Here is a 16383-nt window from a genome sequence, read left to right on the forward strand (position 1 = left end):
CGTGACCTCATTCCACTCCAGCCACATGGTCTTCAGTTTGTTTTCTGAATTCAATAAACCCATTCCTGCCACACATCCTTGAATGTATTATCTCTTCTGCCTCAAACCCAGTTCTCCCAGATTTTCCTGAGTCCTCCTTCCTTTCCTATGACTCACCATTCAGTATCAACCCCAGTCAGCACCCCACTTTGAGTGGCCACCACTGGCACACTCTTCTTGAGAACCTTTTCCGACCTCTTCCTGTTTCGTTTTCTTGATTCATCAACATAGGTCAGATACAGACATTGCACTTTCATTTTTCTTAGAACATAAATCCCATGAGAGCAGGGTTGTACCTCTTTGTTCACTAATTTAACCTCAATGCCTTGTGCAGAACCGGGACCAGAGTGGGAACTCGATAAGTATTAGTTGAATATTCTGAATAAACTACTTATTAAGACATTGACCAAGTAGCATTTTCAAAGTAAAATCCCTCCCCAGTTGTTTAACAACTCTAATTGCAGACATTATAGGGTAGAAAATGAGGTTTGTTCAACAGCAGCTGAAAGGAAAGGTGTTTGGGAGCTAACATACAGAGATATTTTTTGCTAATAAATATGGCTGAACTATTCCCATATACTTACACATAGGAAAAAAGGAAAGAGGAACGATTGCTTATCCCCATGATGAGAGACAGCATTTTCATAGTATACTGTTAACAAATGCATTTAATATCCATTACAATAAAAAACAAACTAAGCTTTTACCTAAACACAAAGAATTGATCACCTAAATCTAGAGATTAGATTCTGAAATTCGTTCATGCCTCTACTTCCTCCCTTGTCCCACCCTTACTCCAAAATTAACAAATTCTCACTTACAGAAGACATTGTTCTGAACCTTTTCAGAACTGACGTTGTGGCGGGTCCTTTTAACTGCCCCTTGATACTACAGCACAACAGGAACCTCTGCCAGCAGACACACGTATCATTGGCGTTCAGAAGTCTGGCAAAATCAAAACATTCTCTTCGTCTCCAGGAGAGCTGTCTCAGGGAAGTACATGTTCTAAGACACTAAAGGTGAATATTTTGGTGACACTTGTACAAAATATGGCTTTCTGCTATCTTCTATAAAAATCTAAATTTCAATCATATCACCCTAGTAGACTTTAAAAAGATAGACCTCAAAGGTAGCATTTTATATGATATTCTCTTGCAACTCTAGAATGAAATTTAACCATGAATAATTGGAGGTCTGCACACTAATATGCAGAAGGAAGAGTGGGACTCAATTTAACACAGCTGCTAAAAAAGTGGAATTATTTCCCTCTGCCACCTTGAAAAGGATATGGCTTTGGAACCTATGAAGCAAGAAGGGTGAAATGTTACGCTGAATGGGCAACAGATCAGTGAACACTCCTTGGAGGAATTTTTAATAAACTCTACATTTTGAGTATCTACCTATTTCTTTGAGAACACGTTTTCTTAAATCTGTGTTCTCTTTTTTATATAGCAGCTCCATCCTTATTACCTATAATAGGGTTTTCCATCTGTTTTCATCATATATATATACACACACACACAATTTAAACAGTCTGAACACACACCCACTCAACACATAAGTGTATGTATCTCTAAAAGATGTGTGTGTGCCCTTGCAGGGTTACATATTTTATACTCCTTTCTACAACCAAAAAAAAAAAAAAAAAAAAAAAAGATGAAAAGCATGAGATAGAACAAATATACATTGAAGATCTATATTTCCTTCCTGCCCTCTAGTGGGCCAACTTACGCACTCTCTGGGGAATGCTTACCCGACTTTGGAGACCACTAAGATTTTGCTGTGTCTTGATGAGAGTAACCAATTTATATCAAAGATCTTCTGATTTTATGGTCAATTGTACCCTAGAGTTTCTGAAGAATCTAGATCTACACACCATATTAGCTCATGATGCTGTGAAATGCCACCTGGACCAAGGTATTTGTTGCTCCAGTTGCAGATAATATTGGTGGCTGCTGAAGTCCCCGAGCCATGGTGACTCAGAGCTGAGTTAACACATCTCACCTCCACCCCAGTAGTCCTTATCCATCATTGCTTCAGGCTTTCTCCACGATGACCTCAGCCATGCTGCCCGAGGCTCCAGTCCAGCTTGTATCGCTCACTCTGATCCCTCCTGCACTGTCTCTTTAGTTCCTGACCCAATCCCAAGCAACTCGGTTCCAAGGAACTTCTCGGCACTTGGCCCATTAGCAGCATAAGGCATCTACTGACATTACCTTGGAGGTGCCTCTTTGAGGGAACTGGTTTCACTCACTAGATGTTGCCAGGTTTAACTCACTCATAAGCATGGCACCAATTTTCTCTTATACTTTTCTCAGTGGAACGTATTGTTCTGTTACCCAAGGTAACAGCCTTGTTTCCCCAATGGACCAGTCATAGAATAAGCAAAGTAAACATTACTGCTTCCTAGAAGGGAGAAATCTAGGTACTGAACACAAGCCACCACATCTTGCTTATACATCATTTGCTCAAGATGTAGAGACGCTTGTAAAAACAGAACCCTAGGAACTGGCCCCGCATACACTTAAGTTTTGCAGAACAATTATGAGAAGCATACCAATGCCTCTAGATTGATATCAATAAAACTCAGCACCATGTTTAGGTATAGTTTCTGACATAGAACACTAGAGGTAAATACCAACTATCCCTACAAAGCTTTGCTTAGAAAAAATATATATGCACAGATAAATTGTTATAAAATGACTAGTAAGTTAAAAAATAGTCCTTATTCCCACAAGCCCCAATGGATGCAGAATGGAGGGTGGTTTCACAACATGCAACATAATATTTGGCTTTAATCAAATAGTTTGATGGAATATTCCATTGATAGATACCTTCATGTGCCATGTATTAAAAACAGTAGTGTATACTCAATTAAATAATCTTATTCAACATAAAACAGAAGGGTTTCATAAACAATCATTAGGTAACATGTAAAAGGTGATGTAGGAAGTAAACACAAGAAATGTATGTGATTCATTTATGACTTACCTTTCATGACAATGCAGCAAAAACCATCATAGCAAAGCTCAGAGAGTTGCCTGGAAGGTGACTTTGGCATCTTCCAGGCTCTTCTAGGTGTTTTCTTTAATGATCACAGTAGTTCCCATGTTTAAAGCTTATTCACTGGGGATAAAGCTTATCCTAAGACTCTCACTATGTACCGAAATCCAGGGGCTGTGAATCCTTTGTACAGATACATATTTTCCATCCATTAAAATACTGCTGCACATTGACTGTATATGAAAATAGCTCAGCCAAACATTTCCAAAACTCTAGATACAAATAATTTAATCCAATACTCAATTTTAGGTAGGATTATCAGATAGGATTAACAGATTTAGCACATATAATGTAAAGTTATCGCATCTTCTTTACCACTGAGTATCCCAATAAATAGAGCATCGGCACTTACCTGAATAACATGCTTCAGTTTATCAATAATCTGATTTATCACCGGATCCGTTCCCTTGACTTTGACTTCAGGATTTCCAGACTGGGCTTTGATTCCATTTCCAACCACACGTTGAGTATAGCTACAAAGTGAAAAGTCAAAGATATGTGACTTAATAACCTGGTCAGAGTATTATCTGACACAACTATTTCAACAGATTTGAGCTCAGAATTTCTCTCCTTTAAGAGTATTCCACAATGTATTTTTTCTTGGACAGAACCTGGCACAGCTGCAAAGTTTATTCCTGATAAAATGCTTAGCTTGCAAATACGGACTATTCTCTTGTTAGTCTCTCAAAAGACTCAACCAAAAATTGTGTTTTTAATACTACTCTCTAATATACTAGAAAGAGTTAATACACATCTCATTGTGTTACCAATTCTTGCTGAATTACACATATGTCTGAATCTATATTATCTGGGTCAATTTATTTCATTTTATACAGTACTTAGATGAATCACACTTTTTTAACATATTGGACTATAAAAGAAAAAAAACATATATATGTGTCATATAATGTCAACTTAGTATTCAGACAACTATTTAGATTCATCAGTCACAAAGATGTATTAGGTGCTTTCTTCCTATATTCCAGTCCTATACTAAGTGACTAGGATTATAAGGAGGTATAATTCTTGTCCTCACAATGTTCATTATATACCTGGGAATATAATGTATTAATTAACTTGTTCACTCAGGCATTCATTCATTACATTTTATTATATTTAAAAGTTCTTGTTAGATTCCAGAAATATAATTATCCTTATTTTCCTGACAGTGTGGTGCAGCCTAAAGGCAAGTGAACAGTTACAGCACAACCCTGGAAGTGAAGAAGATGTTCAGTAATGCAATAGGGGTGGCTAGAAGGGAAGTGTCTGCTGGTGAGAGGCAGAGTTCGCACAAGCAGTAAACACTGAGCACATGGAGAAGTCTATTTGGACCAAAACACTTACTAAAGGAGAATTTATAGCTTGAGGTAGCGCTTGAAGTACTAAGGACTTGGATGATGTATTGATGTGCTCTCCAGAGCAAAAGGTGACATTCCAGCGGGGGAAATGGCAAAGGCATATGAGTAACACACACGAGGAAGAATAACCAGGCTTTTATTTACGAAGGGAGAGAACGAATGGGGGAAAGTCAGAGATGGGAGGCCATGCCCTGGAGATTCTATCCCCTCTCTGTTTAAGACTCTCCTCTGAGTAATATGCTTGCTTACATTAAAGTCTCATAATAAAGTGGCCTCAGAGACTTTTCAGGAAGCATTTCACATTATTGTAATGTCATACTCCTTCTCTGTATTTGAGCAGAGTATCACAGTTATCCACGTGCACCCTCTGATTTTTCTACAGTAATGGAAACTACTTGAAAAGATAAAAGGAGGTTCCTCTGTTGAGAATAATGCCAAACAAAAGGAGTTTCAAAGAGTATCCAGTTAGTCCCAATAATAAGTCTTTTTCAACTTTTAAAACAACTTCAAACCCATTTATGTATGCAGAAACGGAGGGGTTTAGAGTTAGGTATTCCAGTATAAGTTAGGGATTTGGCAATATATACCAATAACAAATAGAAGGAAAACAATTATTAATGTGTATTAATATTCTTTAGTTAGAAACAAGTAAACTATAAATATTAGGCTTCTCTTAACTTCTCTGCAGCACTGTTATATTTTTCTTCCAAATATTTTGAGCTTATTGCACATGTGGCTCCTTTATTAGTGTGTTGATTATTAACAATAACAATGAATAATGTGAATAAATAAATGGATAAAGCATGTCTATGATCCAGGCATTGTTTTCATTACTTTATTTGGAGTTTGTCAGTTCATCTCCATGATGACCATTTGCTGTAGCCCTGAGAACATGCCTCATAGATCTCAAAATACAGGGGATGTAACTGACCAAGGGTACCCACTGCTTGCCCCTGAAGTCTATTTCTGCATCGTCCCCAACCAATGACTGACTGCAGCAGAGACACTAAATATAATACATCGCTGGAAGACAAGGGGTTCCCCCAATGGCCAATTTTGGCTCAGGATTTCCTGCAGCTCTTGCAAACCCCTCCTTGACTGCACACCCTGCCAGAATGCTTCCACTCACTCAACTTTCCTTTCCTCTCTCCTTCACTCTGGGTCACACTTGCTTTATGGCCAACAGCTCTTCCAGCCTTTCTCAGTTTCCTTCCCATTTTCTCTTGTAGGTACTTCCCTTAAGGTAATCCCCTTGTGTTTCACCTCTTTTTGGCATCTGCTTCTTGGAGGACTCAGACCAATAAACAATATAATATCTGTACCATAATTATTCCCATTCTACAGACTAGGGATCTAATATCTGAATAGGTTAAGTAACTCTCCCAAGGGAACACTGTGGTTAAGTGGAAAGCATGGATATGAACCTAGGGACTGTGAGCTCCAAATACAATCACTCAATAACTAGGAATGAAAACTCCTGAAACCACCTACTACAAAATAGAGATACAATTAGTTTGGTGCAAAGTATTTTTTGTTTGTTTTTTTAGTTGTTTTGTGTTTAGTTGTTTTCTTTCTTTTTTTTTTTTTTTTTTACTATAACTACATCATTTCAAGAATTCATTACTTATAATCAAAAGGGGATTACTATTTTCCTGAAAAATCTCTTCAAAAATCAGTTGTATATTACTAGCTAAAGGGTGAAATAACCGTTGCTGGCAAGGTGAAAAGAAACTAGTAGACTGAAAGTTTGCCTTCAGATTTTCCTATGTTTCTCTAGAACTACAGCAATGGAAGCTGAAATTCCTCTCTTAATTTTAAATAAATGATTACTTGGTACATGTCTTGGTTTATTTACAGACCATGAAACTTTCTTTTAAAATTCAGGAGTATCACTTCACATTAGTCTGAAGAATTGCTCTTTTGGTTGTTGTTGTTCTTAATGATCACAGATATTAACACAGATAAAATTTATCAGAATTACAATTTAGCTAAAGTCTCATTCCAAGCTAATATAGTATTGAATAGTTCAAAATCACTATTCTTTTGTATCATTTAAATAAGAAAAAATACTGTAAAGCAGGGCATTTAAGATACTTCACGTGAAACATACTTTAATAAAATTAGTTACTCTTCTTTGCTTTTGTAAGGTTAAGAAGAACCACGTTGCAATAGTGGTACACACACACCAGAATGATATAAATGAATAAGATAGATGAAACTAAGTGTTGGCAAGGATGTGGCAATTGGAACCCTCTCTCTTTGTGAATGGAAGTTTAAACTTCTATAAACCACTATTTGACATGTATGCCAAGGCTAAATATATCCTGTGACCCCAGGTATATACTTGACAATGTTCACCAAAAGACAGGTATAAGAATGTTCAGAGAAATATTATGCAAATTAGACCCAAATTAGACACAATCCAAATGTCCATAAACATTGACTGGGTTAAATAAATGGTAGAACAGTTACATAATGACATACTATATAGCTGTGAGAATAAATGAATTAAAACTGGGAATGCAGTTTGGTGCAGTCATTATGGAAAACAGTATGGAGATTCCTCAAAAGACTAAACTTAGAGTTACCATGTGATTCAGCAATCCCACTCCTAGACATATATCCAGAGGGAACCATAATTCAAAAAGATACATGCACCCCAATATTCATAGCAGCACTAGTTACAACAGCCAAGACATGGAAACAACCTAAATATCCATCAACAGATGATTGGATAAAGAAGCTGTGGTATATTTATACAATGGAATACTACTCAGCCATAAGAAAGAATAAAATAATACCACTTGCAGCAACATAGCTGGACCTGGAGATTGTCATTCTTACTGAAGTAAGCCAGAAAAAGAAAGAAAAATACCATATGATATCACTTAGATGTGGAATCAAAAAAAAAAAAAAAAGACAAACTTATTTACAAAACAGAAACAGACTCACACAGAAAACAAATTTAGGACTACCAGGTGGGGTAAGGGGTGGGAAGGGATAAATTGGGAGTTCGAGATTTGCAGATACTATCTAACATACATAAAACAGATAAAACAACAGGTTATACTGCATAGCACAAGAGACAATAATCAATATCTTGCAGTAATTTGTGAAAAATAATATGAAAATGAATATATGTATGTTCATGTATGACTGAAGCATTATGCTGTCACCAGAAATTGACACAACATTGTAAACTGGCTATACTTCAAGAAAATATAAACAATTATACTCAAAATCTTATACTCAAAATCTTATAAGCTAGATGAAAGAAAGAAACAAGATATGGAACATACTCTATGATTCCACATATTAAAAGTTTCAAACTAACCAATGATGTTCCAAATCACCATAAGTACTACTCAGGGAAAGAGTGTCCAGAAGGTTGAAGGGAGTTTCTAGGGTCCTAACAATGTGTTTCTTGGTTTGCAGCCAGATTACACAGGAGTGATCATTCCATATTAAAAAAAAAAATTTAACTGCATAGTTAATATTTGGATACTTCACTATATGCATGTATTCTCAACCTAAACAAAACATTTACATTAAAAACTTCTTGTGCTCTTTTTCTTACTGTATATACAACAGACAAATTTGCATTGAGCAATGTATAAATAAAATAGCAACATAGGTATTTTTAACATGGGCTAAATGATTTTGTCATCACTAAATGAGTAATTTAGGATCCTAGTTTGACATAAAAATTCACTGCAGACCTTAATTTGCATGCAGAAATATGGTTTCTAAATCAAATAGAAGTTTTTCTTACAAAGACTTTTTTTTTGAGTTTTGCTCATTATGAAATTTTAATAAATCATTAATCACTCGTTCTCCTCCTAAATGTACAAGCAATGGATAAAACATTTCAAGGATCCCTACAGAGGTTTCTCAACTCGAAGAATTGCTCATATTTCAATGAGAAGGAGGGAACAAAACACACACAAAAAGGAGGCAATTTTTTTGTTAGAGAAGTAATAGACCCACCATTCCTTCTGAGTAGGTCTGGTAATGGATGACAGCAGGTTAATAGGAATACTCACTCCCCAAGTATGACTTGTTTTTCATTAACATGGAGAAAAGGCAAGCACAGACATATTTATTCTTATAAAATGTTTCCAAATGATGATTAACAAGGCTCCAGTTCTCTTTGTGTTCAACATATAAAACATTAAAAAGAAGGGCTAATAAATCTATACACAGTATGTCAATAGGAAGTCATTTCTCCTGACTTTACCGACATTTCTTATTTGAAACTCACGCCATGCACCCCCTTGGCTGATATTAATTTCATTTCACTGAAAATGCAATAGACTTTGTTTCAGATTCATATCAAAAGCATGGTATTTTGATATGCACAGTTTCAGGTGGAAAATATATGAATCTGACCCTGGGATTCTTTACAAATCATTTAAAGTGGTCTGTCTTAGAAGTCTTTGACAACTTCATGGGGACAAGATATAAGGATATTATCACTGATAAGCGATGAGGAAAACCCCTATCAGGGGCTTTCTCTCTTTACCATTACTGCCATCTTTGTTAGAGATTCAAGATTGAGAATGGGGACCATGTTGGTGGTGGTGGTGATGCCAGTAACAGTAGTAACAGCAGTAGATTTTTTGTTTGTTTCTTTATTACTTCTTTGCATGACTTGGTTAGGTGATTGTATATTAAAATTCCTTCTGTTTCCAGGGTTTTGAGTCTTCTAATTTTAGGAGGCATCTTTGACTGGTAAATATGTTGCTATCTCAGATTAACAGGAGGTCTGTGAAGCTGTAGGCAGTCGTCAGTGAACCTTTTCCTCAAGAAAACTCTTTCTTTCAAGCCATTTCTGGGCCTCCCTTCTTGGTTCTGGTAGCAAATGTAAAGTAGGTCCTAGAGATCTGTTTTTCATAACTTTTCCTCAAATACGTGGGTGCCACTGGGTACCACAATGTGGTTTTGTGGACATGCACCTACTATATGGCCCTTTTCCTTGACAGGGAAGGTCTTAATCTTTGGACTCTCAGAACAGAGAGGAGTCATATGATTGATTTTATGCTCCAGGTTTCTGAGAATAACCTCTCATGGTAGGTAAGAGGCTTACAGGGGATTTAGAGAATGGAGACATCTGTAGAATCAATTCAAAATGACTGAACCTTTTGTGATTCCACTCTCTTCAATTGTTGAACCACAAACTATTTTTAAGTTAATCTGTACCATTTATTTGGCTTTTTAATTACAGATAAATAATGTCTCAATTGGAAATCTAAGTTTCTGAGCTTAAATAATGAATTCAAAATAAATAGAATTGATAGAGGCCTAATTATGGGTTTATTATTACTTATATATCACTAATTTCCTACTAAGGATATCACAGTTTGTAACGTCTTATAGAAAACACTCATTAGCGTTATTCTAATATGGTAATGTCATGCTTTGCACAGCAACCAACAAGGAGTTTTGAGCAGATCACTACAATATAACTTTATATAAATTTCATTTTACCAATCTTCTATCAGAGATATTACAAAATCCAAAAAGTTCCGAGAATCTTATTCAGCTGTTTTGTATTGTTTTCCAAATGTAGTTGACACCAACATTAATATTCAGATATGAAGCTACCAACTGCATCAAAAAGTAAATTTAGTTGCAAGATACAATAATAAGAACATGTTTAGAGAGAGTTAGAAAACAAGATCTCATGAAAAAATGGGTATTTATCAATCTTCACCCTAAGTCTTCAATTAGCAGGGCATCAATTTGTGCTTGTCTGTTTAGCCAGGTGAATCACAGGGAAGCCCTTTCATGATGTTCTACATTAAGCAGCTGTGTGAACCTGAAAGGATAATTCCACATAAAACACTAGTGATTGTGCACATCAAGTCAGTGGTGTCTAGGAAGCTTTCATTTCAGCAAATGTTACCTAATAAAAAATGTATTAAAATAAAGTTCCCCTTATGTAAAAAAAAAAAAAAATAGTACTTTCCTTAGCCTTCTCCTAACTCCATCCCCAGTCTTACCAAGAAAGGATAAATACCTTAATTATAGCAAAGCTTTAACTTTATAGTCTTAAATTTTTTAATTAAAAATTCAAAGCAAATACGTAATAAATATTTGGCTTATATTATAATTAGCCTCATTTGATTCAAAGTAACTGTCAAATTCCAGATGATCAGTTCTAACTATAATCAATTGTGCATACTGTTATATGCACTATGAAATGTTATACCAACTTCCATTTTCCAATGCACACATTTCAAAATTAAACTCTTGTCCATAAGATACAGGCTATTTTTCATGGATTTGTGATGATAGATAATTACCATGTTCCACTGATTTTGTCTCACTTCACCATTTGCTATCAATATATGAAAGTAAAATATTATTTAGGGGATAACTATTATCTGAGTACTCATAAATTAAATATTTTGAGCCAAAAAATGAGTCAAAATGATTTATGCTTTATATATTCTGGAAATTAAGCCCTTGACAGTTGCATCACTTGCAAATATTTTCTTCCATTTCGTAGGTTGTCTTTTTTGTCTTGCTTGTGGTTTCCTTTGCTGTGCAAATGTTTATAAGTTTAATTAAGTCCCATTTGTTTATTTTTGCTTTTATTCTATTGTCTGGTTAGACTGTCCTAGGAGAATATTGCTAAGATTTATGCCAGAAAACATTTTGCCTATGCTTCTTCTAGGAGGTTTACAGTGTCTTGTCCTATGTTTAAGTCTTTAAGCCATTTTATTTTTGTGTATGGTGTGACTTAATATGGTGTGAAAAAACAAATAACCCAATCTAAAAATGGACAGAAAACCTAAACAAGCAATTCTCCAATGAAGACATACAAATGGCCAATATGCACATGAAAAAAATGCTCAATATAGCTAATTATCAGAGAAATGCAAATCAAGACTACAATGAGGTATCACCTCATACCAGTCAGAATGGCCATCATTAAAAAGTTCACAAATGCTGGAGAGGATGTAGAGAAAAGGGAACCCTCCTACACTGTTGGTGGAAATGCAGTTTGGTGCAGCCATTATGGAAAACAGCATGGAGATTCCTCAAAAAAATAAAAATAGACTTATCATATGATCCAGCAATCCCACTCCTGGGCATATATCCAGAAGGGACTCTAATTCAAAAAGATACATGCACCCCAATGTTCATAGCAGCACTATTTACAATAGCCAAGGCATGGAAACAACCTAAATGTCCATTGACAATAACTGGATAAAGAAGTTGTTGTAGATTTATACAATGGAATGTTACTCAGCCATAAAAATTAGTGCCATTTGCAGCAACATGGATGGACCTGGAGGTTGTCATTCTAAGGGAAGTAAGCCAGAAAGAGAAAGAAAAATACCATATCACTCATATGTGGAATCTTAAAAAAAAAAGTCACAGATGAACTTATTTACAAAACAGAAAAAGACTCACAGACATAGAAAACAAACTTATGGTTAAGGGAGGAAAGGAGGTGGGAAGGGATAATTTGGGAGTACGAGATTTGCAGATACTAACTACCATATACAAAATAGATAAACAGTAAGTGTCTTCTGCGTAGCACTGGGAACTATATTCAGTATCTTGTAATCTACAATGAAAAAGAAATATGAGAATGAACATATGTATGCATATGTATGACTGAAACATTACGCTGTTTATAATAAAATGTGAAGTGGGATGATGCCCCTTCTCACTCTGAGAAATAAAAATTAAAAAAAAAAAAGATTTGGGGAATAAGTTTCATGTAACCAAACTTTATTAAAGACATTAAAATTTTTTTAAGTTCCTAGAATATTATATCCCTTTTTAAATATTGTTTGCCAAATGTAATTGATACCAACATCCATAAAACTTCAAAGAAGAAACTACCAACTGCATTAAAAATACTTTAAAATTAATTGCAAGATACAGTAATTCTGGGATTACCAACACACCATGCAGAGGCTACACTCCCACTGCAGCCCCTAGGGAAGAGTTCTTCCTGGCCTCTTCCTAGCTTCCGGTAGCATCCAAAAGTCCTTGGCATTCTCTGGCTTATAGCTGCATTACTCCAATCTCTGTCTCCATTTTCACATAACCTCCTCCATGCATCTGTGTGTCCCTTTCTGTCACTTATAAGGACACACTGGATTTAGAGCCCATGCTAACCTAGGATGACCTCATTTCAACTCTTACCTCGTTACTTTTTCAAAGATCTATTTCCAAACAAGGTCCTATTCTGAGCTTCCAGGCAGGCATGAATTTGGGGGAGACACTATGACACCACTACGCAGAGCACTGTAAAGAAATTGGAAGCTGCACAAATGAAAACAAATTTTTCCATGCATTTCAATTAGTCAATAGACATATATAAGCTGCTCTCATTGCAGTCATACTCTGTTTTTCTCAAGGAAGATTTTATTTACTATAATATTTATATTTCACAAACACCTCTCTTAAATTTTAGCTGGAGTTTTTCCATTTATTTTTCCATGATTAACCAGGTAACCTTACGGAACATACTTTAATCAGCTTTTTGGAAACTTTCAGTACACAATGACTAGCATTTCCTTTATTTTCAATGGCTTTTATCTTCCTAGCATAGCAAATAATGCAATCAATAATTTCCTATCTTCTAAATTCAAATAAATAGAAAATATACCTTAAAAAATGATTTGTTCTTCTCTGAAGCAGGGGCCCAAACACCTGCTCTGAATGTAAGTTTCCTGAAGCTTTGAAAGTCTAGTTTATTATGAAGGTGTTGACGGCTGATGCTTTGGGGACCCATACAAGCACACGGAATAAATTTTGATCACACTTAATGCTAATGTGGTAGCAAGACTGTGACAATATTTTAAATGTGACTAATTTCATTAAATTAGCTATACTCATTAAGCGAATCTCAGTTGTTCAAATTTCTAAAAATGCCTCAAAAGAAATAATTAAGCTCTTCTCTTTTCTGTTTCTTATATTTTGTTGATACTTAAAAGTGAAAAAGTATTTTAACTGAGTTTTTTATTTTCTCTTTTCAGCAGTCAGTTCACTTGTTTTATCGCCAAAAGACCATGAGGGCCCTGAGCAGGTTGCCGAATCCAACACTCTGTTTTCAAGAAGAAATATGCCTATACCAGGAATACAGTACTTGGCATTCATCTCTTGGCCTATAGCCTAATAGATTTTTCTGTATGTCTTTGGTGACAGAAACATAAATTTGGAGCTGAAAAGGACCTTAAAGGTCATCTAGTCTAACCCAAGCATCTTTTAAAACGAATGAAGGAGATCTACGTTTATTTCATCATTTTGTACCTATGTACTGTATATTTCCAGAAAAGTCTTTCAGATGGCTTAATAAAGGGCACAGATACTGCAACACAAGGGCAAAATGACAGAATAATGAAGGGAAGGGGGTGACAATTATATTAGGAGACCTAGGAAGGAGACACCACTCTTCAGTCTAAAACTTAGCCATTAAGGCTCTTATCGGTGAAGGCCAGAAGGAAAACCAGAATTCAAATAGTAGGTCTTACTAGTTAATGAAAGCGTCTGGATGTATGTCGGCAGCCGTTTTTTTTTAGGTTATCTCTATCCTTTCAAGCAGAATGCATGAGTCTTTAAGTAAGATGAACAATACAGCCAAAACTAACTTCAGTAGCAATTTCAAAGCTTTCAAAGATGCAAGTACACATGACACTTTGTTATTTGAATCTGTGTTAAAAGCTGTCTGAGTGATATTACGGTTCTGAGTAGGCTTTTTACTGGGACCTGGTTATCTGACTTGGTGAACAATTTAGCCTTGGAGAACTTAGAGGAGCAGATGGTTAATATTTCCCTGAATTTATTTTTGTGTTTAATTGGTATTTTATTTCACCACTCACAGAGAACATATTCTCTGGGTAGTGTGTGGAAGTACTGTGGAACATTCTCAGGGTCAAAGTGACTTGAGAAAAATCACAAAGCAGAGTCCTGTCTGAATAACTGTTTCCACAATCCTACACAGCAAACAAGAACAATTTCCAAATAAGCACCAATTACAGGGAGAAGGGCAGTAATAATGGTAAGATATATTTGAACTGATAGACAGTTAATTAAATATTTTCTAATATATGTATTGATCCTACCCTTAGTAGAATCATTTTCTTTTCTCTTCCTTCACTTTTGGAAATGTATAGCTTGTTTCTTTATAAAGGAAACTATTTGACAGGTGCAATTTTCAAAGGTTAAACAAGGTCCATCTTCAATACTCTATGAATTGGATGGTTTTGATATGTGGTCCATGTATTTTTGAGTTGGGGATGGGAGTCAGTCAGTGAAGTCAAAAAGCTCGGTATTTTGTTGCTTTTGCTATAAATACTTCTGACTGTTCTTATTTTAGGCATACCAAACAAACTGGTTAGGATATTCATGAAATCTAGGCATAATAATATAAGAACTAAATGGATAAAAATGTGTGTGTGTATATATATATAATATATAGTATAATAATATAGTATAGAACACATAATGCATACACATATAATAAATATTTATATATACTTACAGACACCTACACATACACTACTGTTTCTATATTTACTTTCTTTACATTTATTTTCAGTAGTGAAAAGTGAAATTCCTGGGTCCATAAAAGAGATTTGAAGTTCTAAAGGATTTGTAACTAATTTTCCTTAAGGAAAGGAACCTAGTAGTAAGTTGTTAGTATACAGAAAACAATTAGAACTTGAGCACAACACATCAGTTTTAATATCCAGTTTCAACCCTGTCTTCAATCCTAACTTAAAGTTCTGTCCAACATTCCATTTCGTGGTCTGTTGAATCTCAAAATAAAAATTGCTAGGTTTCAAATCATAGTTATTATGAAGAGGGGGGTGGAGAAGGCAGAGAAACAACTAAGCTTTCTGTCCACGCCTGATCTTAACTACACCGCAGCCAAATTCCTACCATTAAACAGTCCTGAGAAAACAATCCACTTGTGTAATGGAATCTAATTTGTGTCCACTTGCAGATATGAGAAAATTGCTTCTCCAGCTATTTCTTGGCAAATCCAGTTGTGTTGTGCAGAAAACAGCTGGACCTAGTTCCGCAGACAGAGCTGTATGTGCCTAGGGACTTTCGGATTCTTAGTCACTGTGATTATCCTCAGAACACACTTGGCTGACTCAATACATGAAAAAATATGCCTATGCAAAGTGCAGGAAATTTCTGAGGGCCTGCAGAGTCCAGATAGAATGGATGTTTCTGGTCCCAATGACCTAGAGATTCTGTACCTCTAGGCAAGTTTGGCCAATCTCTCCCTCACTCTCTGTGCTTTCCCTCTACCGCTTCTCTTTCAGGCACTTAAATGATTTCTGCAAGGTCCTTCAGGGTTTACACTCTGTTCCCCCTGCCCAGAAAGCTCTAACCCTTTCCCTCCTTTTAAAAAAATATTTTTATAGGTGTATAGTCAGTTTACAATGTTGTGTCAATTTCTCGTGTACAGTATAATGCTTCAGTCATATAAGAACATACATATATTCATTTTCATATTCTTTTTCACCATAAATTACTATAAGATATTGAATATAGTTCCCTGTGCTATACAGTATAAACTTGTTGTTTATCTATTTTGTATATATTACTTAGTATCTGTGAATCTTGAACTTCCAATTTATCCCTTTCCATCTCCATCCCCACCTGGTAACCATAAGTTTGTTTTCTATGTCTGTGACCTACACCAAGCTTTTTAAAAGGGTTTTCCCAAGTGTGATCAAATCAAACATTTTGAGGTAGAGAGATTACCCTAGATTATCCATTTGGGCCCTAAATACAATCATGTGTATCCCTTTAAGTGGAAGGCAGAGGGAGTTTTTTGTTTTTGTTTTTGTTTTTGTTTTGTTTGTTTTTTAATAGAAGTAAAAGGAGAAAGCAATAGGTCCACTAGACAGGGAGGGATGGGAGTGATGTTGCCACAAAATGC

The 16383-nt window shown here is 35.6% G+C and overlaps 1 protein-coding gene across 7 annotated transcripts in view; it reads right to left on the reverse strand.

The window, feature by feature from the left end:
• GPC5 (glypican 5) overlaps positions 1-16383 on the reverse strand; it is a 1150604-nt gene that overhangs the window by 760275 nt on the left and 373946 nt on the right. For all 7 annotated transcript variants that reach the window (XM_032496786.1, XM_032496787.1, XM_032496790.1 and 4 more), the window contains exon 6: positions 3455-3575. In XM_032496786.1, the coding sequence (XP_032352677.1) occupies positions 3455-3575 (121 nt within the window). The remainder of the gene's footprint in view (positions 1-3454; positions 3576-16383) is intronic.

Source organism: Camelus ferus, chromosome 14 (assembly GCF_009834535.1).
Source record: "Camelus ferus isolate YT-003-E chromosome 14, BCGSAC_Cfer_1.0, whole genome shotgun sequence".
NCBI classification, from domain to species: Eukaryota; Metazoa; Chordata; class Mammalia; order Artiodactyla; family Camelidae; genus Camelus; species Camelus ferus.